This window comes from Pelodiscus sinensis, chromosome 15, assembly GCF_052426305.1.
Source record: "Pelodiscus sinensis isolate ZL-2025 chromosome 15, ASM5242630v1, whole genome shotgun sequence".
Taxonomy (NCBI): domain Eukaryota; kingdom Metazoa; phylum Chordata; order Testudines; family Trionychidae; genus Pelodiscus; species Pelodiscus sinensis.
In genome coordinates this window covers 6,241,895-6,256,540 of record NC_143066.1, presented here as the reverse complement: position 1 = coordinate 6,256,540, position 14,646 = coordinate 6,241,895, and the positions used below count along the sequence as shown (strand labels likewise).

Here is a 14,646-nt window from a genome sequence, read left to right as displayed (position 1 = left end):
AGTGGTAGAAGTGATGCTTCAGAAACTGGCGTCTTATTGCTTCCTGATTGACCAGGCATCCCAAAATGATCTTAAAAATGCTGATACTTGTCGCGTGTTAACAGTCTTCATTTAGAACACCCAAGTACTTATCCCAAGTTCATGGTTAATGGATTGGATTTAGGTGCTATCTCCTTGGGAGAAAAGGAAAAGGAGCCCTGATGGAACAAAAGACTCAGTCATTACTGGTTGTGGCTGCCTACCTGTCTTGAAAGGCAAGGAAGCCCCAGTGTTTCCAGACTAGCAGATCAGAAATTTATCATTAAATAATTATCATTGATTAAAAAGAAAAGATAGGCACAAACCCTCTCCCCGGCTCTCCCTTGTAATCCAACAGCGGTTCTTAGTACCAGCAAAGATCATGCAGTCAAACATGTCAATTCAGTTTTATAAAGTTACTTAAAAGTTGCAGTGAAAAAAAAATCACTGACTACTTTTTAACTTCTCGAGCTATTGAAAATCTCTCCAAGAAAGTTACCTGACAAAAGGAAAACAAAAAGTGTGGTGTTGGTTTTCATTGCGTTCCCCAGCTGTTGAATGAGGTTTTGTTGGGATAAAATTAAAGTGCTTATCTTTTGAGTTTACTTCCTCTGGTTGAGTTGGCATAGTGCATTGAACGAAGGAATGTTCCGAGTTCAGAGGTGGCACTGGGGAATCTAGTTAAAGTGACATCAAAGGCGGCACAGCAGGGCTGAACATGTGTTTGAAGCTGGATAGATTAGAGGCCATTATCAATCTTTCGCTACTGTGCTCTGAACAAAAGTCTGCTCTTTCCTCTGGGACTGGTGCTGCAGAGAATTAACGACAACAAAAAAATCCTCCCAGCACCCAACCTGCCAGCATAATGCTGCATTTACCACGAATGTTTAAGCTGCTTAGAATATGAGTTGTGCTGTGCTACAGTGTTCAGTGTTTAGCCATCGATCAGCTCACCAGCATTGTGTATTTACCAGGCCTTCACTTTACAACCAAAATAGATCAAACGATTCCGTTCAGAACGTGTATTCTGTAAAATGGTCAGTAGCTCTATTGTCATTGGTCTGGAGAGCGCTACATATTGAGTTGACATGGATAAAATTGTCTTGTTTAACTAGTGTGGGTCTCAAATTATTTTCCACGTGAACATTCACTATTAAAGAAAATGATGCCTTCCAATGAAAACCATCATTTTGTTGTTGTTATAGCAACACTGCCACAGTACAACTCTCAGAGAAACACTTGGCTCTTTGGGTGACGTTCCTGACTTGGTGCAGTGTAGGTAATATTCTGAGATGTGTGTTTTTCTTATTCCATCGCTTGCAACCAATACGTAGAATCATAATTAGCCTAAATTTCCGTTTTGTCAGTTTTTTTCGTATTGAAAAGCACTTGGAATGGAATTTCATTTTGCGTGTTTGGGTTGCTAAATAAAATTCCATTCACATGAAGTAATTGAGTCCCACTTGCAAACTGTAGCCACCCTCTGTGCCTACAGTAATAAGAAAAGAGAATCGTCCTCTGAGGACAATGTGAATTTTAGCTACTCTCATTTGAAAGAGAGCAAGTGAATGAAGTGCCTGTTGCAATAGCGGTTTGGTAGCAAACATAAATTGCAATCCAAGTCTGCTCTTTTATTGTCCTTGGAACAGCTTGGTCGTTGTAATTCTTTGGTTGCTCAGGCTTTGCGTACAGTAAGCAGTCTGTTCTCATTGTCTAACAGTCTGTGAAGGGGCATGCGGGAACTGGTAATGGGACAGTTTGCAACAGCTTTGTTTTCTACAATATTTAGAAGCAACTGTACCGAATATATTTTGCAGTTGTTGTTTAACACAATAACAACTACAGCTGGCCTATGCCGGGGTGAATTATCTAAACATAACACGTTGCATTGCAAGTGGATTACTTGTGCTGTTTCTCAGAAGGAAGAGAGTGGCTATTTGTTGTTGGAGTTGTGTAGTTGAACTGTTGTCGGGAGAAGTTGTCTGTCTAATGAAACACTGTCTGCAAATTCGAAACACTCCCTTCGCGAGGTTCGCTTGTATTTCAAAGCTTTCCGATTTCATTGCTCTTGCTTTGTCGAGAGAAACAGTAAGAACCTCCAAAATTAAAATGCCAACCTTCCAAACTATTTCCCCCTCTTGATTTATTTCTAAAGAATCCAGTTTTATTGGGTGATAAGCCTGTTTTCGGGGGTTTAAAACAGTCTCCACAGATTGATCTCCTCTCTGAGCACCACTTCTGTTACGTTTGTACTTGTGTATTTGTCAATGTAGGGTTGGTAAATAAGCTTTTGAGACAGATGGGGCTTGGTGAAAATAAGACTACAATTCTTGGGGTTTTCTTACAGTTGGGTGACCACCCTTGCTCAGTCTGTTGCATAGTTAAATGATTCCCTGAGGAGCTATGGTTGTGGGAGGTGTGACAGCACCCCCGTGGCTTTGGGGCTCCACAGCTGTCCCTGCATCTGGGGATCCCAGCTGTCCTACTGCATCCAGGGTATGCTGCAGCTTAGGATACTGGTGTGTCCGGATCCTGGCATCTGGGGCAGACCCTGGGCATGGGACCAGCATCTCTGAGGGACCCCAGCATGCTGGATGCACAGTGATACTGGAGTGGTGGGCAGCAATAGAGCCCCCAGCATGTGACCAGCAGCCCAGAGGGTCCCTGGGCATGTGGGGTGGCACCTGAGACCTTGAGCATGGGGTAGAGTTTAACCATTAACAGAAACCAGTTACATTCTTGTTTCCCTTCTATTAGCAATGATGATCTGAGATGGTGTCCCTAGTCTGTTTGCCACAATCTAGGATTGGGTGACTGAATGGATCACTTGGTGATCACCTGTTCTGTTCATTCCCTCTGGGGCAGCTGGCACTGGCCACTGCTGGAAGACAGGACACTGGGCTAGATGGCCCTTGATCTGAGCCAGTCTGGCCATTCTCATGTTCTTCAAACCTCGTACCAGCAACACCTGCAAAAGACCCTGTGTCAGCCCTCAAGTTCGATACCAGCAACAGGAGTAGGTACAACAGTTTCCTGCAAGATCTTAAAAACTGTCTTTGGATTAAATGTACGTGGTGTTGGACTCCATTGCACGAAATGTAAAGGTTACGTGTTGTTGTGAGCCCGGGAAGCGGAGGGAGTGTTTGGAACGTCAAAGAATTCTATTGAACAATGAGCCAGAGGAGAATGGACTTTTGGACAGCATCAAGTGGTTTGCCTTGAGGCTTCTAGGTAGAGGTGATGCAACTTCCTCCCCCGATTATTCAGACGCCTAGCTTTTTCAAGCGACGCCCCAAGGAGTGGGCCAGTTGCCAGAATCTGAAGATCAAAGGCCCAAGCTTTGATCAAAAGGCAAGACTAACCTAATCATGGGTGTGCTGGGTCGGAGCTCAGGCTGAACGTGTAACCATGGTATGGCGTTGCTCTCCTGTATGGAAATAGGCTGATGAATGTGACATAACTGGCACATGCTTCATGCAACATATCATTAGAAAAGTTATAATCTGCTCTGTGTGGCTATTCTGTTTGTGTGCGTGTGTCATTCCCGTGTTCGGAGTGAGAAATATGAAGTAATAGAAGATTTGCCCAGAGTTGCTTGGGTCCTTAACTTAAATACATTTTTTTCATTTAAATCATTGTTTTGGGGTGGGGCTGGGGAGGTCAGTAGGCAGGCTGCCCTAGGGAGAGAGGACAACCCCAGCCCTCTCTCACCACAGCAGCGTGGGGCCAGGTGAGAAGTGCTTCTCTGTGGCTGCTGCAGCTGCAGTGGGCACAGCCCAGGGAGGGATGCATATCCCCCAGGTTGGGGGACAGACACACAAACAGACAAACTCTCTGAAATATATAGTAGATGTCCCTTTCTCCGCCCACTGCTGGCCCAGTTGAGCTATAGCTGTTCTGGTCCCCGTCTCTGGCCCCTTGCTTCCTCCTTGTGGTCATTCTACAGTATAACTCCCTCTTGCCAGACTCCTCCCTTTCTATTTTATGAGAAATAGTCGAATTCCATGTTGACTTTTTCCCAACAAATTATGTTCTTCTGGGTGTCTGACACTTTTATTCCTTACTATTGTTTCAACTAATTTGCCTGGTACTGATGTTATGCTTACTGGGCTGTAATAGTTTCCCCCAATCTCCAACGAGCTGAAACTGAGACTGGGTGACTAGGGATGGGTCACTCAAAATCCCCTTGTTCTGTTCGTGCTCTTCGAAGCACCTGACATTGGCCACAGTCAGAAGCTGGAATGCTGAGCCAGATCGGTGGTTCTCCCTGGGAGTTCTCACAACAGGCCTCAGAAAGAGCACGAGCAAAGTCAGGACCAAATGAAATGTCCCAATCCAGGGTTTGTTTAGGCTGTTCGCTATGCTGTACGCTGAAATGGAAGTACAGTATTTAGATTCCAGGTGATTTATTTGATAATGATATGGCAAAAATAAGGAAGTCAGCAACGTTTCATAACAGTGTGGGGTGACGCTTGGGTATTTTCATGGCTGATTTTGTAGGTTTCCAATTGAGGTGAAACTTGGGGGTTCACAAGACAAACCAGACTCTTGAAAGGGATACAGCAGCCTGGAAAGATTGAGAGCCATGGAGCTGGATGGCCATTGATTGGAGCCTATATGGCCGTTCTTATAACTAACCACTAACTCCTACCAACAACGCATCTCATTCTGTTCAAAACTCTAGAAAGTAAAAGAGACAAACGTCCTTAATACAGAGTTCAGGTTCCATGGCTGAAGCTCCCGCCCTTCCAGAATGTCAAGATCAGCAAAATTCACAAGTTGTGAAAACCAGGAAATACAACTAAGGTGCACACCCATTTAACCTTAACTCTGCCCTCTTAAGGCCAAGTCACATTATGCCCATAGTGCACACTCTCTCGGCCTTTGCATCGCACTGACCAGGAGCAACCTACACCTGCCGCATGCCCGCATGTTTAGCGTACTCCACAGAAAGAACACATCATAAGCTTCACACCCCTTCAGTAGTCCCTTGGCTTTATGCACTTGATGCCATCTGTCACCATTCTTTCCCTTATTCTTTGGTGAAGGAGGGAGAAAAATTATACTCCTTGGCCTCTGAGGATAGAACAAGAAGCAATGGGCTTAAACTGCACCAAGGGAGGTTTTGGTCGAACATTAGGAAAAACTTCCTCACTGTCAGGGTGATGAAACACTGGAATAAATTCCTTGGGGAGGATGTGGAATTTCCATCACTGGAGATATTTAAGAGCAGGTAGACAGACATCTATCAGGGATGGTCTTAGATGGTGCTTGGTCCTGCCATGAGGGCAGGGGACTGGACTTGATGACCTCTTGAGGTCCCTTCCAGTTCTAGTTTCTGTGATTCATTAAACCCACAGAGCACCCAAGTCCCCATGTAGCGAATTCCTCCGCCTTTCCAGACAGCTGGGCGTAACACAGCGCAGTGCTGCTACAGTCCATGCAAATAATTCCCAGGGCCTCTTGCCAGCGTCAGAGGGCAAACTGGAGTTTGCAGAGGCGTGTGTCTTATCTCTTCAGTTCCTCTACCTTACCTGTATTTCACAACTTCTGAGTTTTGCTGAAGTTGACACTCTGGCTGGGCAGGAGGCACCAGCCGAGACTATTAGCTGTGTGATGACTGTGGCGTGGTGGGGGGGCTGTCTGCTCTGTGTCCCCCTGCGCTGTGATGTGATTCCAACTGACTCACCCAACGTGTATTAACCCAGACCCCAGGCTCAGCCTCCCAGGGGGAGAGACAAAGGGAGGAAGATGGAGACCAACACCTGGCTGGGGGGCAGGGCTTTGGGGGGAGGCAGTGGCTCTCTGGGACGCATGGAGAGAACGGGCTAAGCTGGGGGCTAGGGGCGATGGACCCTAACCCTAGGGGCCTGAGCCATCCTGGCCCTGCCCCCGGTAGCCTCATCACGTATGTGCTGGGCTGTATTCTGGAAAATCAATAAACCCCTCTATGCTACTGGCTGCTGATGTGACGGCGAGTTGGGCTTTCTGCACCCCCGTACCAGCCAGAACAGACGCCGCCACATCTCTCCCCCTCCACGAGCGAACTGAGCAGGGTCGGCGTGAAGTTGGTTCCCTGGACACTCTGGCTGGGCAGGAGGCACCAGGAGGGACTGTGCGGTGATGCTTTGTTTGGCCCTGGAATGCAGAGCGTTCCCCCCTGCAGCCGCGCGGGGCCACGTGCTTGCCAGCATAGCAGCACGGTCATTGTTGGGTCCACAAATGGCGCTACCCTGCCCAGAAAGAAAGGAAGCCTGGGCTGGAGAGCGCAGAATCATGGGACCCAAAATTCCACCGGCTTCTGCCTGGCTTCTGTTATGGACCCCACCGTGCACAACAAGCAAAATCCAAAAGTGCATCCAGCACAGCAGTGAAGCAAAGGAGCATGGGACACCTTTGTAGATTACCACGTGCTCAGTACATACCTTGTCCCCTCTGTGTGCATACACCGATGTGAACTGAAACTGGGCTCAGCCATCCCTTGTGCGTGCTATTTGTGAGGCTGGCATATTGCACATCAATTCTGTGCCCACAAAACCCCCATGGTCGACACAGCCAAAGAAGAAGAATAGCTGGGGGGCATGCACAGAAACGCTGGCATTAGTGGCAGAAGGGGGATCCTGGTATGGGAGGCAGGCAAAGGAACGGGACATGACCTTTGGTTGGCAGGAAGGTTGGGAAAACCAATATGGGACAGTGTAAAATGGTTTAAATCAAAGCAATTTAAATCACTAATTTTAATCATGTTTCAGATCAGGGCTATTCAACTTTTGAAGTCCCGGGGGCCACAATGATACTTCACAGCACATACCGAGGGCCACAACTTAGGTGTGGTTGCATACACATATAAATCAATGCAAATAGCTTCTTTCACACTAACGGGCATGAGTACAAAGCTTAAGGCAAGACTACACAACACACAGGCCCCATTTAAGTCAGTTCTGTTGATATTAATAAAATGCAGTGTTTACGCAATTTCCACCCATATAACAGCATTTTTAATGAGCAGTGACAGTCCAGGAATTTAACTGCTAAAGCACATATCAACAGAAGACCATTATCTTGACTACTTTTTTGTTTTGGCTCTTACCTGCGGGTCATGTGTTGAGCCCCGTGTAAACCTAAACCACACCATGGGCCGCAAACAAATAGGCCGCAGGTGACATGTTGAGTCCTGTTTTAGATCATCAAGCAAGAAACCTTGATTTAATTGTTTTTTGAGTTTGTACTTTTTAGGTATTTTCCTAAAGAGAGATTAATTCTTGTTGGCTGGTAACCATTAAAATGCTGATTTATAATTAAATATGCACTTTTCACTAAAGTTGATACTACTTTTTGCTAATCAGCAGGATACACTATTTTATACATCTATATTTAAGCAATTATATAGCTTGACACACATTTATACAATCTTAATTTTTACTTTCATTTGTTAGAAAATGACTGATGTGTTTCTTATTTACTAGATGATGATTTTTTTCTTTTGATTTGTTCTAACCTGTTTGGATGGACATTCAAAATCAATTGACAGTTCATGAAAGCGGCAGTTTTTAATTAAAATAAAACTACATGAAATGTACTGAATTCATATGAAGAGGGGTGGGAGGTTTTGCATATTTTGCACTACAAAGTTATCTGTCAAACATAGGAGATATCTGTAAGTTGGTGAATTGAACTGTCTGTTTTGGACACACTGTCCTTCCAGCTTTTAGAACTAGTAGAACTCATCCTCTTGGGATAGTTTGTGATAGGTGATCCTAGGGTTTAGTCATAGATTGGGAAAGGAAAACAAGCTTTCCTCCTTGAACTGGAAGAGCAGAAAAGGGGTCTCACAGAGCCCCTGGCCAGGAGGAGGTTGTCCAGAGCGGTGGGGAGAGCGGAAAAGGGTGGGATGGGAGAGTGGCACACAGACAGGTGGAGATGAATACATGAAAGGATCCTAAGAGCCCCTGAAGTGTGCAGTAAGTTTGGCCTATGCAAGCTATGAAGTGTGTGACTCTCTAGCATTTACACAAAACAGGCCTCTCTCCCTTCTGCTCAGGGAAGCTGTCATTGGCCCCACATGGTATTGCTGCCAGCAGATGCCCGATAAATTCACCCAAAGGCTGATCTGCTGTGTGCTACTGCCGCAGGGACTTGTGTGTGTGTGTGTGTGTGTCCTTTGAGTGCACTCTTTTGTCCTTAACCTGTGCACTTGACAAGCCAACACAGTTTCTCCGTCAGTTTCCTTATCTATGCTACAGAGAGAATTCCCGCCTCGGATTACGAGTTGTCAGTGACTGTATTGTGCTTTGCGATCACCTGATGGAAGGCACTAAAGTGGTGCGTCTTGTCATTTTGTCCTGGCAGAGATGGGATCCCACCGTACAGACTCCGAAAGCAGCATCGCCGAGAGATGCAGGAAAGTGCCAAAGCAAATGGACGTGTGCCACTACCTCACATTCCTGTAAGTAGCAGCTTCCTGCCTTTCGGAGACCTTTGTTACCTCCCAGCAGGAGGGAGACGGCAGCAAAAGCTCACGTCCCCGTTGGCTCTCACTGTAGGATTGGGGTCACACGGGAGCACGCTGCTTTGGGAAGTGGTAGCCCATGGGGCTTTCGAAAGGCAAAGGGGGATAGTCCACGTCTCCGCTCTTACACAGCTCCTGATTTCAAAATGCACAGCCTGGTAGGGGGGTTGGTTAAGAGCTGCCTGTTTATGGATCCCGCAGAGGAGCTGGGTTGTTGGGTCGGGGGGCCTGGCTAGCTGCAGTTGCAAGCTGCCATGGCATCTCTCAGTCTACGCTTTGCAGCTCATCTCGAGTGTCTTTCTGTAGCGTGTCACTAACCCTCTAGCGCTGAGCAGAGAAACGGTAAACGGAGGGGCCACGGAGGGGGCTGGGTTGGTGGCTATTTCATAGACTAGACAAATGCCACTTCCCCAGCCCGTATTTCAGTCGTGGACTGACAAGGGCAGCCCAGCCTGATGCCAAGAAGCACTATTAGCGAGGTGGGATCCTGTCTTGGCTCTAGTTTTTCCCCAGTCTCATCAGGGCAAACAGTGACCCTCAATCCGCAGCTCGCGAGCCATATGTGGCTCTTTGTGATGTAGCCTGCGGCTCCTTCCGGCTCCCTCCCTGAGCACCACAAACAGCTGATCCACGGCACTCCTGGTGGGAGGAAGCTCTCGCTCTTCCCCCACCGTACCCACGTGCCGGGAACAGCTGATCTGCACCATTCCTGGAGGGCACAGAGCCAGATTAATGCAGGGGCTTTAGGACCCTACAAAAAGATCTCCGAGCCCTCCTCCACTCAGGGCCCTGAGTAAACCCCCTGCTTTAATCTGACTGATGGGGCAGTTCCTCACACGGCTGCCCCATGCCCCACCCACACTCTGGGCGGGAGCTCCAACACTCTGCCCATGTGCTGCCCTCACCCGCAGGCACCCTCTCCGCAACTCCCATTGGCCAGGAATCACGGCCAATGGGAACTGCGGGGGTGGGGCCTGCAGGTAGGGGCAGTGCATAGAGCCACGTGCCCTCCCGTGCCAGCCACTTCTAGGAATGATGGGAGGCCAGGGCAGGCAGGGAGCCTCGGCCCCGCTGCACCACCAGTAGGGAGCTGGCTGAGGTAAATACCCTGCACCCCAACCTGCTGCCACAGCCTTGAACACCCTCCCACACTTCATAGCTGCTGCAACTCCATTGGGCACAGCCTGGGGGGAGGGGTGCCTGTCTCCTGACTGGGCAGGTCTAGGGATGTGAATAGTTAACGAATCCCCAGGACCAGCCCACCACAGGTGGAGGCCTAAGGTTTAAGCGGTTAATGGATTACATCCCTAGGCAGGTCCGAGTTCGTCGGCCCCATGCGCTCCCCAGCCAGAGTGAGGAATGCAGCAAACTGTGCACTTTCCCCTCGCTCCCTGATAAAAGGGAACAGCCAGCAAGTGTTTCCATATGAATCCGAGGGGAGGAGTGAGGGGAGCTTTAGGCCCCTCTCTGTCCTTCCCAACCAGTGCTTGGTGGGGGGCGAGGCTCAGGGCTGGGACAGTTCCAGAGGAGGGTGCTCCCAGCAGCCCACCCCTTTCACCTGCCTGGTGATTGCCTCTTTTCTGTATGGTTTGATGAGAAGCAAATCCCATTCCAGGCACTTCCCATTTTCCTGGCACAACCCCTCCCCTTGCTTGAAGTTATGATGATAGGAGGCTGTGTATCGAATTTGGTGATCCTAGCTCTTACTGTTTAGGAGGAGTTCTTAGAGAAACTCAAATACATAGTAAGTGGGGTGGGGGGGCTGATGCACAGGGCATGCAATAGTCATGTGGCTCCTTTGGTTAATGGTGGTTGCAAATGTGGCTCCCGAGTCACAGAACTGTGAGTCCCGCTGCATTAGCTCCTTCGCACAACCCTTAGGAGTCTTTAGCAACGTCTGTACCTTTGCTGATCGCTGTGTGTATTTTTCCCCTGAACAAAACATGGCAGGGGACATGGCATGTCCAGGAGAGAGTAAAGAGATTTCTTTCCTCTGGGGCAGCTGTCCTAGCACAAATCAAACCAAGAAAATATCCCTGTCTCCCCGAGAAATGACTCCAGCCCGGATAGCTGCTCTCCTCTGGCCTGCTCAGAAGCAGAGCAGGCAAAATCCAGCCTTGTTTGAATCCAGTGTTTGAAATCTTTGCTTTGCCTTTGAAATTAGATTATTTTCCTGAAGATTTCAGAGGGTCTTCTGTGCTTTGATCATTGGGTTTGGAAGAAAAGCCCTGGTTGTGGAATCTTACTCGCCACTGTTGTTCAGCCTTTTCTCCTTTCACATTGTCACTTTCACAGTGTGGTTGCTGTCGAAAAGACTGGCTGGGGGCCTTTTTAGTTCCTGCTGCTGCCGTTTTTACTGTAAGCATTGCTTTCTGGGAGTGGAAATTTGAAGGCTTGGCCTTTTTTTTTTTTAAAGTTGCCGAACAGTGGGAACCATGGAGTGAATATTCTCTGACTTCAAAGCCTGTCAACAGCTTTACCTTTTGGATAAAAATAATAGTGGCTTTCTATTGATCATGTGTACTGGCAACGCTTCAGTGAACCGCAGGTTATAAATTCTGAGTGTGGCACATAAAATATGTATGGCGAACTCTGCTTTAACGAACTTCCATCTGCCAGATCTTCCTTTTGTTCCGATGAATCAAGTGTCATTCTAGCAGTGGTGACTCGCAAGCTAATTAGTTTTACTTAGCATGGAATTGTATTGACTTTTGGGGGGAAAAACGTTTTTTTTAAAGGCGAGGTTTAAATTGGACGCCTGCGGCTTGTAAATGTTTCTCCTCTAGAGCTGATCTGCATGTTCTTTGCGAATTATCTGCTCCTTGTAAATTTCACACACACACACACACACACACACACACACACACACACACACGCTGCACCCAGATTTCGCAGGGAAGGATAGTTTTCCCATTGGATTTTGTGCTTTAATTCAAAGTCCCAGGGAGAAGGTGTATCAATGCATATTTATATTTGAGAGGAGGACTGAGGTGGCAAGTTAGTTCTAGTCTCTCTCCAGGGAATAAGAGTTTAGTTCAGACACTGCGGTGCCTCCTGCCTGCCAATTACTGGCATGGAATTGGCATAGACTTCAGAGGCAGTGCTGTGCTCTCACTTTGTCCAGCTGCTGGGAAAAGCGAAGGTAATTAGACCGTGCGGTTTAGCATATGCCAGTGCGGCATTTTAGAATGTTTGGTTTTTAATATTAAAATTCAGTGCAAGTGTGTCGAATTAAACCTTGTCAATTAACATCTAAGCAGGCACGTTGTCCTTTGTTGCTTTCCAAAATCAATCGCTTCTATGTAGGATAGCCCATAGTTCAAGTAATCCCGGCACCTATCTAGGCCTGGTGCGTGGCACACTCTTGGACAGCCTCTTAACTTTCTTCTGGTGGATGGTTTCACACCAGGACACAGCCCTTATGAGAGTAGCCTAGCACAGGCCGTTCAGAGAGCTCTCGCAAATTGCATTGCATGATACCCTTAGCGGGATAGAAAGCCACCATTCCCGGCAAGGAAGAAGAGTTCATAAAATCCACTAAGGATGTCTCTATTCATTTACCAGTGAAGTCTCTATTCATTTACCTGCTGCTCTGATGAGCGCTACGCAAATGCGGAAAATGATTCCAGAGCCTTTTAGGAGAGCACCTGTGCATTGAGGTGTATAAGATACAGCCTAGTCAGGTTACCCGATGGTGCTCGGGAGAGAGTGAACCAGCAGGTGTTCAGCAATGGCCAAGCCAATCAGAAATGACGAGGCCACACGTGTGTTTTGTGGGGCACCTGGGAAGAGCTCCTGTAAAACATGTAATCCAACTTGTGCTACCCTGAGTTCTGCATGTTCCACACATCTCTGTGTCTAGACACGTTAGGAGTTTAGTGTTTTCTTCTCTCAAACAGGCTCTTGCCTTTGGGCTGCGGATTTGTCTCACCTGCCTCTCAGGAACATAAGAATGGCCAGACTGGGTCAGTCCTAAGGTCCATCTAGACCGATATCCTGTTTGCCTGCAGTGGCCAAAGCCAGGTCCCTCAGAGGGACAGGACGGAACAGGGAATCGTCCCGTGATCCCTCTCCTGTCAGCCATTTCCAGCCTCTGACAAACAGAGGCCAGGGACACCGTTTCTGCTCATCCTGGCTAATAAGTATTGATGAATCCTATCCTCTATGAATTTATCTAGCTCTTCTTTGAACCCTGTTAAAGTCTTGGTCCTCACAACATCCTCTGGCAGGGAGTTCCACAGGTTGACGGTGTGTTGCATGAAGAAAAACATCCTTTTGTTTTCTGTTTAATTATCCATCAGATAAAATCGTTGGGCCCCATTCCTCCCTTCTCCAGCATGTGCTGAGACCTTTTTCAGATCTGCTGTTCCCTGACTCCACCCCCGCCTGTGCTGGGCAGGCCAGTAGCAGGGTTGGTTGCACCTGGAAGCATTATTTCTGTCCTCCTTATTGGACTGTAGGTTAACCCGCACATTCACTTGAAGCCTGTGATTTGATCTCTGCTCCTCCGTCTGTAGGATGCCCAGGTGGAACGGTCTTTCTGGTGTCGTAGCCATGTCATCCTGCATGTGACGGTGTCCATCAGACCGTCTATCATTCGGGGCGAAACTCTGGTCCCTCCCCCCCCACACAACACCCTTGCCTAGGAAGATCCTTCACAGGATTTAGTCCTCAAAGGGTCTAGAAAGGCCAGAAAGAGACTGTAACCAATCAGGAGCCGGCAGGCACTACTACTTTCCTGGGGGAGTGACAGGTGGAGCTGGGTCTGGGAGGGGAGACCAGTTCTTCATCCTAGCCAGGAATCCTGAGCCAGGTCGGGACCCTTGCTTAAACACAGTGATCAAGTGGTTGCTGTTTGTTTGCTTACCAGTGTAAAGACTCAGACAACCACGTTTTGAGTTGATCTGCTAACTGGTGGCGTTGAGTGCACTGCACAAGTGCTCCTGTTCCGGACGGGCCAACATGTGGTTTTGCTTTCCTGTTTCGTTGGTTTGCCTCTGGTCGCAAAAAATATCTCCCGCCCCCTTTTCTCTAGTAGCATACACAACCTTTACATTTTCCTGTGACTGTGCTTTCTGGCATCACCGTTCATGGACACTTCAATTGGGTTAAGTCATTTCGTTATCGTTGTCAGCATAGTAATACAGGCAAACCTTTCTGGTCCTGCAGTATCTGGGTCCAGCATGATTTTAGTTAGCCAGATGTCCACTTATGATGGGTGTGGCCAAGTTCCCCGCAGTCTCAAAGTTAATTTACTGCCACCCGTCCTGGCTGTCAGTGTTCTGTTCGGTTATTTAGTTCTAATTTACTCCTAAACGTCTCCTAATAACGCAGCAAGCAGTGGAAGTGTTGGTAATGCTGCTAGACAATATTGACCTCTCGTGGTCTGGCAAATTCTCCAGTTTGGCCCCGGTTAGATCTCGAAGGTGCCGGACTAGAGAGTTCCATCTGTACAATAAAGGATAATGGAGAAAATGAAGTTGTCACTTCGATAGTTCGCTACCGGGCTATGCTACTGTTCTGCAGTTCAGCTCTGAAGTGCAGCATTGTTTAGTCTGGGGGAAAGAAAAAAGTAGTTGGCCTCTTCTACTCTGTGGAGGGGCATCTCTGTGACTCACGGAACGGCAGCAACGAATTCTTTTCTCAGTCTTGTTACCTTATCAAAAAGCTCCTTTAGTTTTTCTTCCCAGGCCCTGCCTTCCCATCTGGCCAGCTCAGGACAGCAGGCTGCCTTTTAGCAGTATCAGTAAACGTAAGGCTTTCTCTAGCGAATGCCAGTGATATATAGCTTCTTGCACTTTGTAAAGTGACAAAATATTGCTATTGTGCCGAGACCACACAGCAGCTGTGCGTGACCGCACAGAGAACTAGATGCACTTGTGCCGAGAGCTAGATGCATTTGGACGTCCAATTAGAGAGGATGCTTCATGGGAAACAGTTGCCTTTTGTGCGCGGGTAAAGTAGCACAAATTGTGTGGGATGTAACAGGAAGGAAGATCCTAGCAGGCCGGCGGCCATAAGAGTTTGGCCTCTTTTGGGCACCTAGAGCCAGGTTTGCACAGATAAGTGGACGTGGCGTACCTAGACTTTAGTAAGGCATTTGTTATGGTCTTGTGTGA

The 14,646-nt window shown here is 47.8% G+C and overlaps 1 protein-coding gene across 4 annotated transcripts in view; it reads left to right on the top strand.

Annotated features, from left to right (window-relative positions):
* The window catches only part of AXIN1 (axin 1), a 103,170-nt gene that overhangs the window by 72,131 nt on the left and 16,393 nt on the right, over positions 1 to 14,646 (top strand). For all 4 annotated transcript variants that reach the window (XM_075899160.2, XM_075899162.2, XM_075899158.2 and 1 more), the window contains one exon: positions 8,368 to 8,464. In XM_075899160.2, coding sequence (XP_075755275.1) covers positions 8,368 to 8,464 — 97 coding nt within the window. The remainder of the gene's footprint in view (positions 1 to 8,367; positions 8,465 to 14,646) is intronic.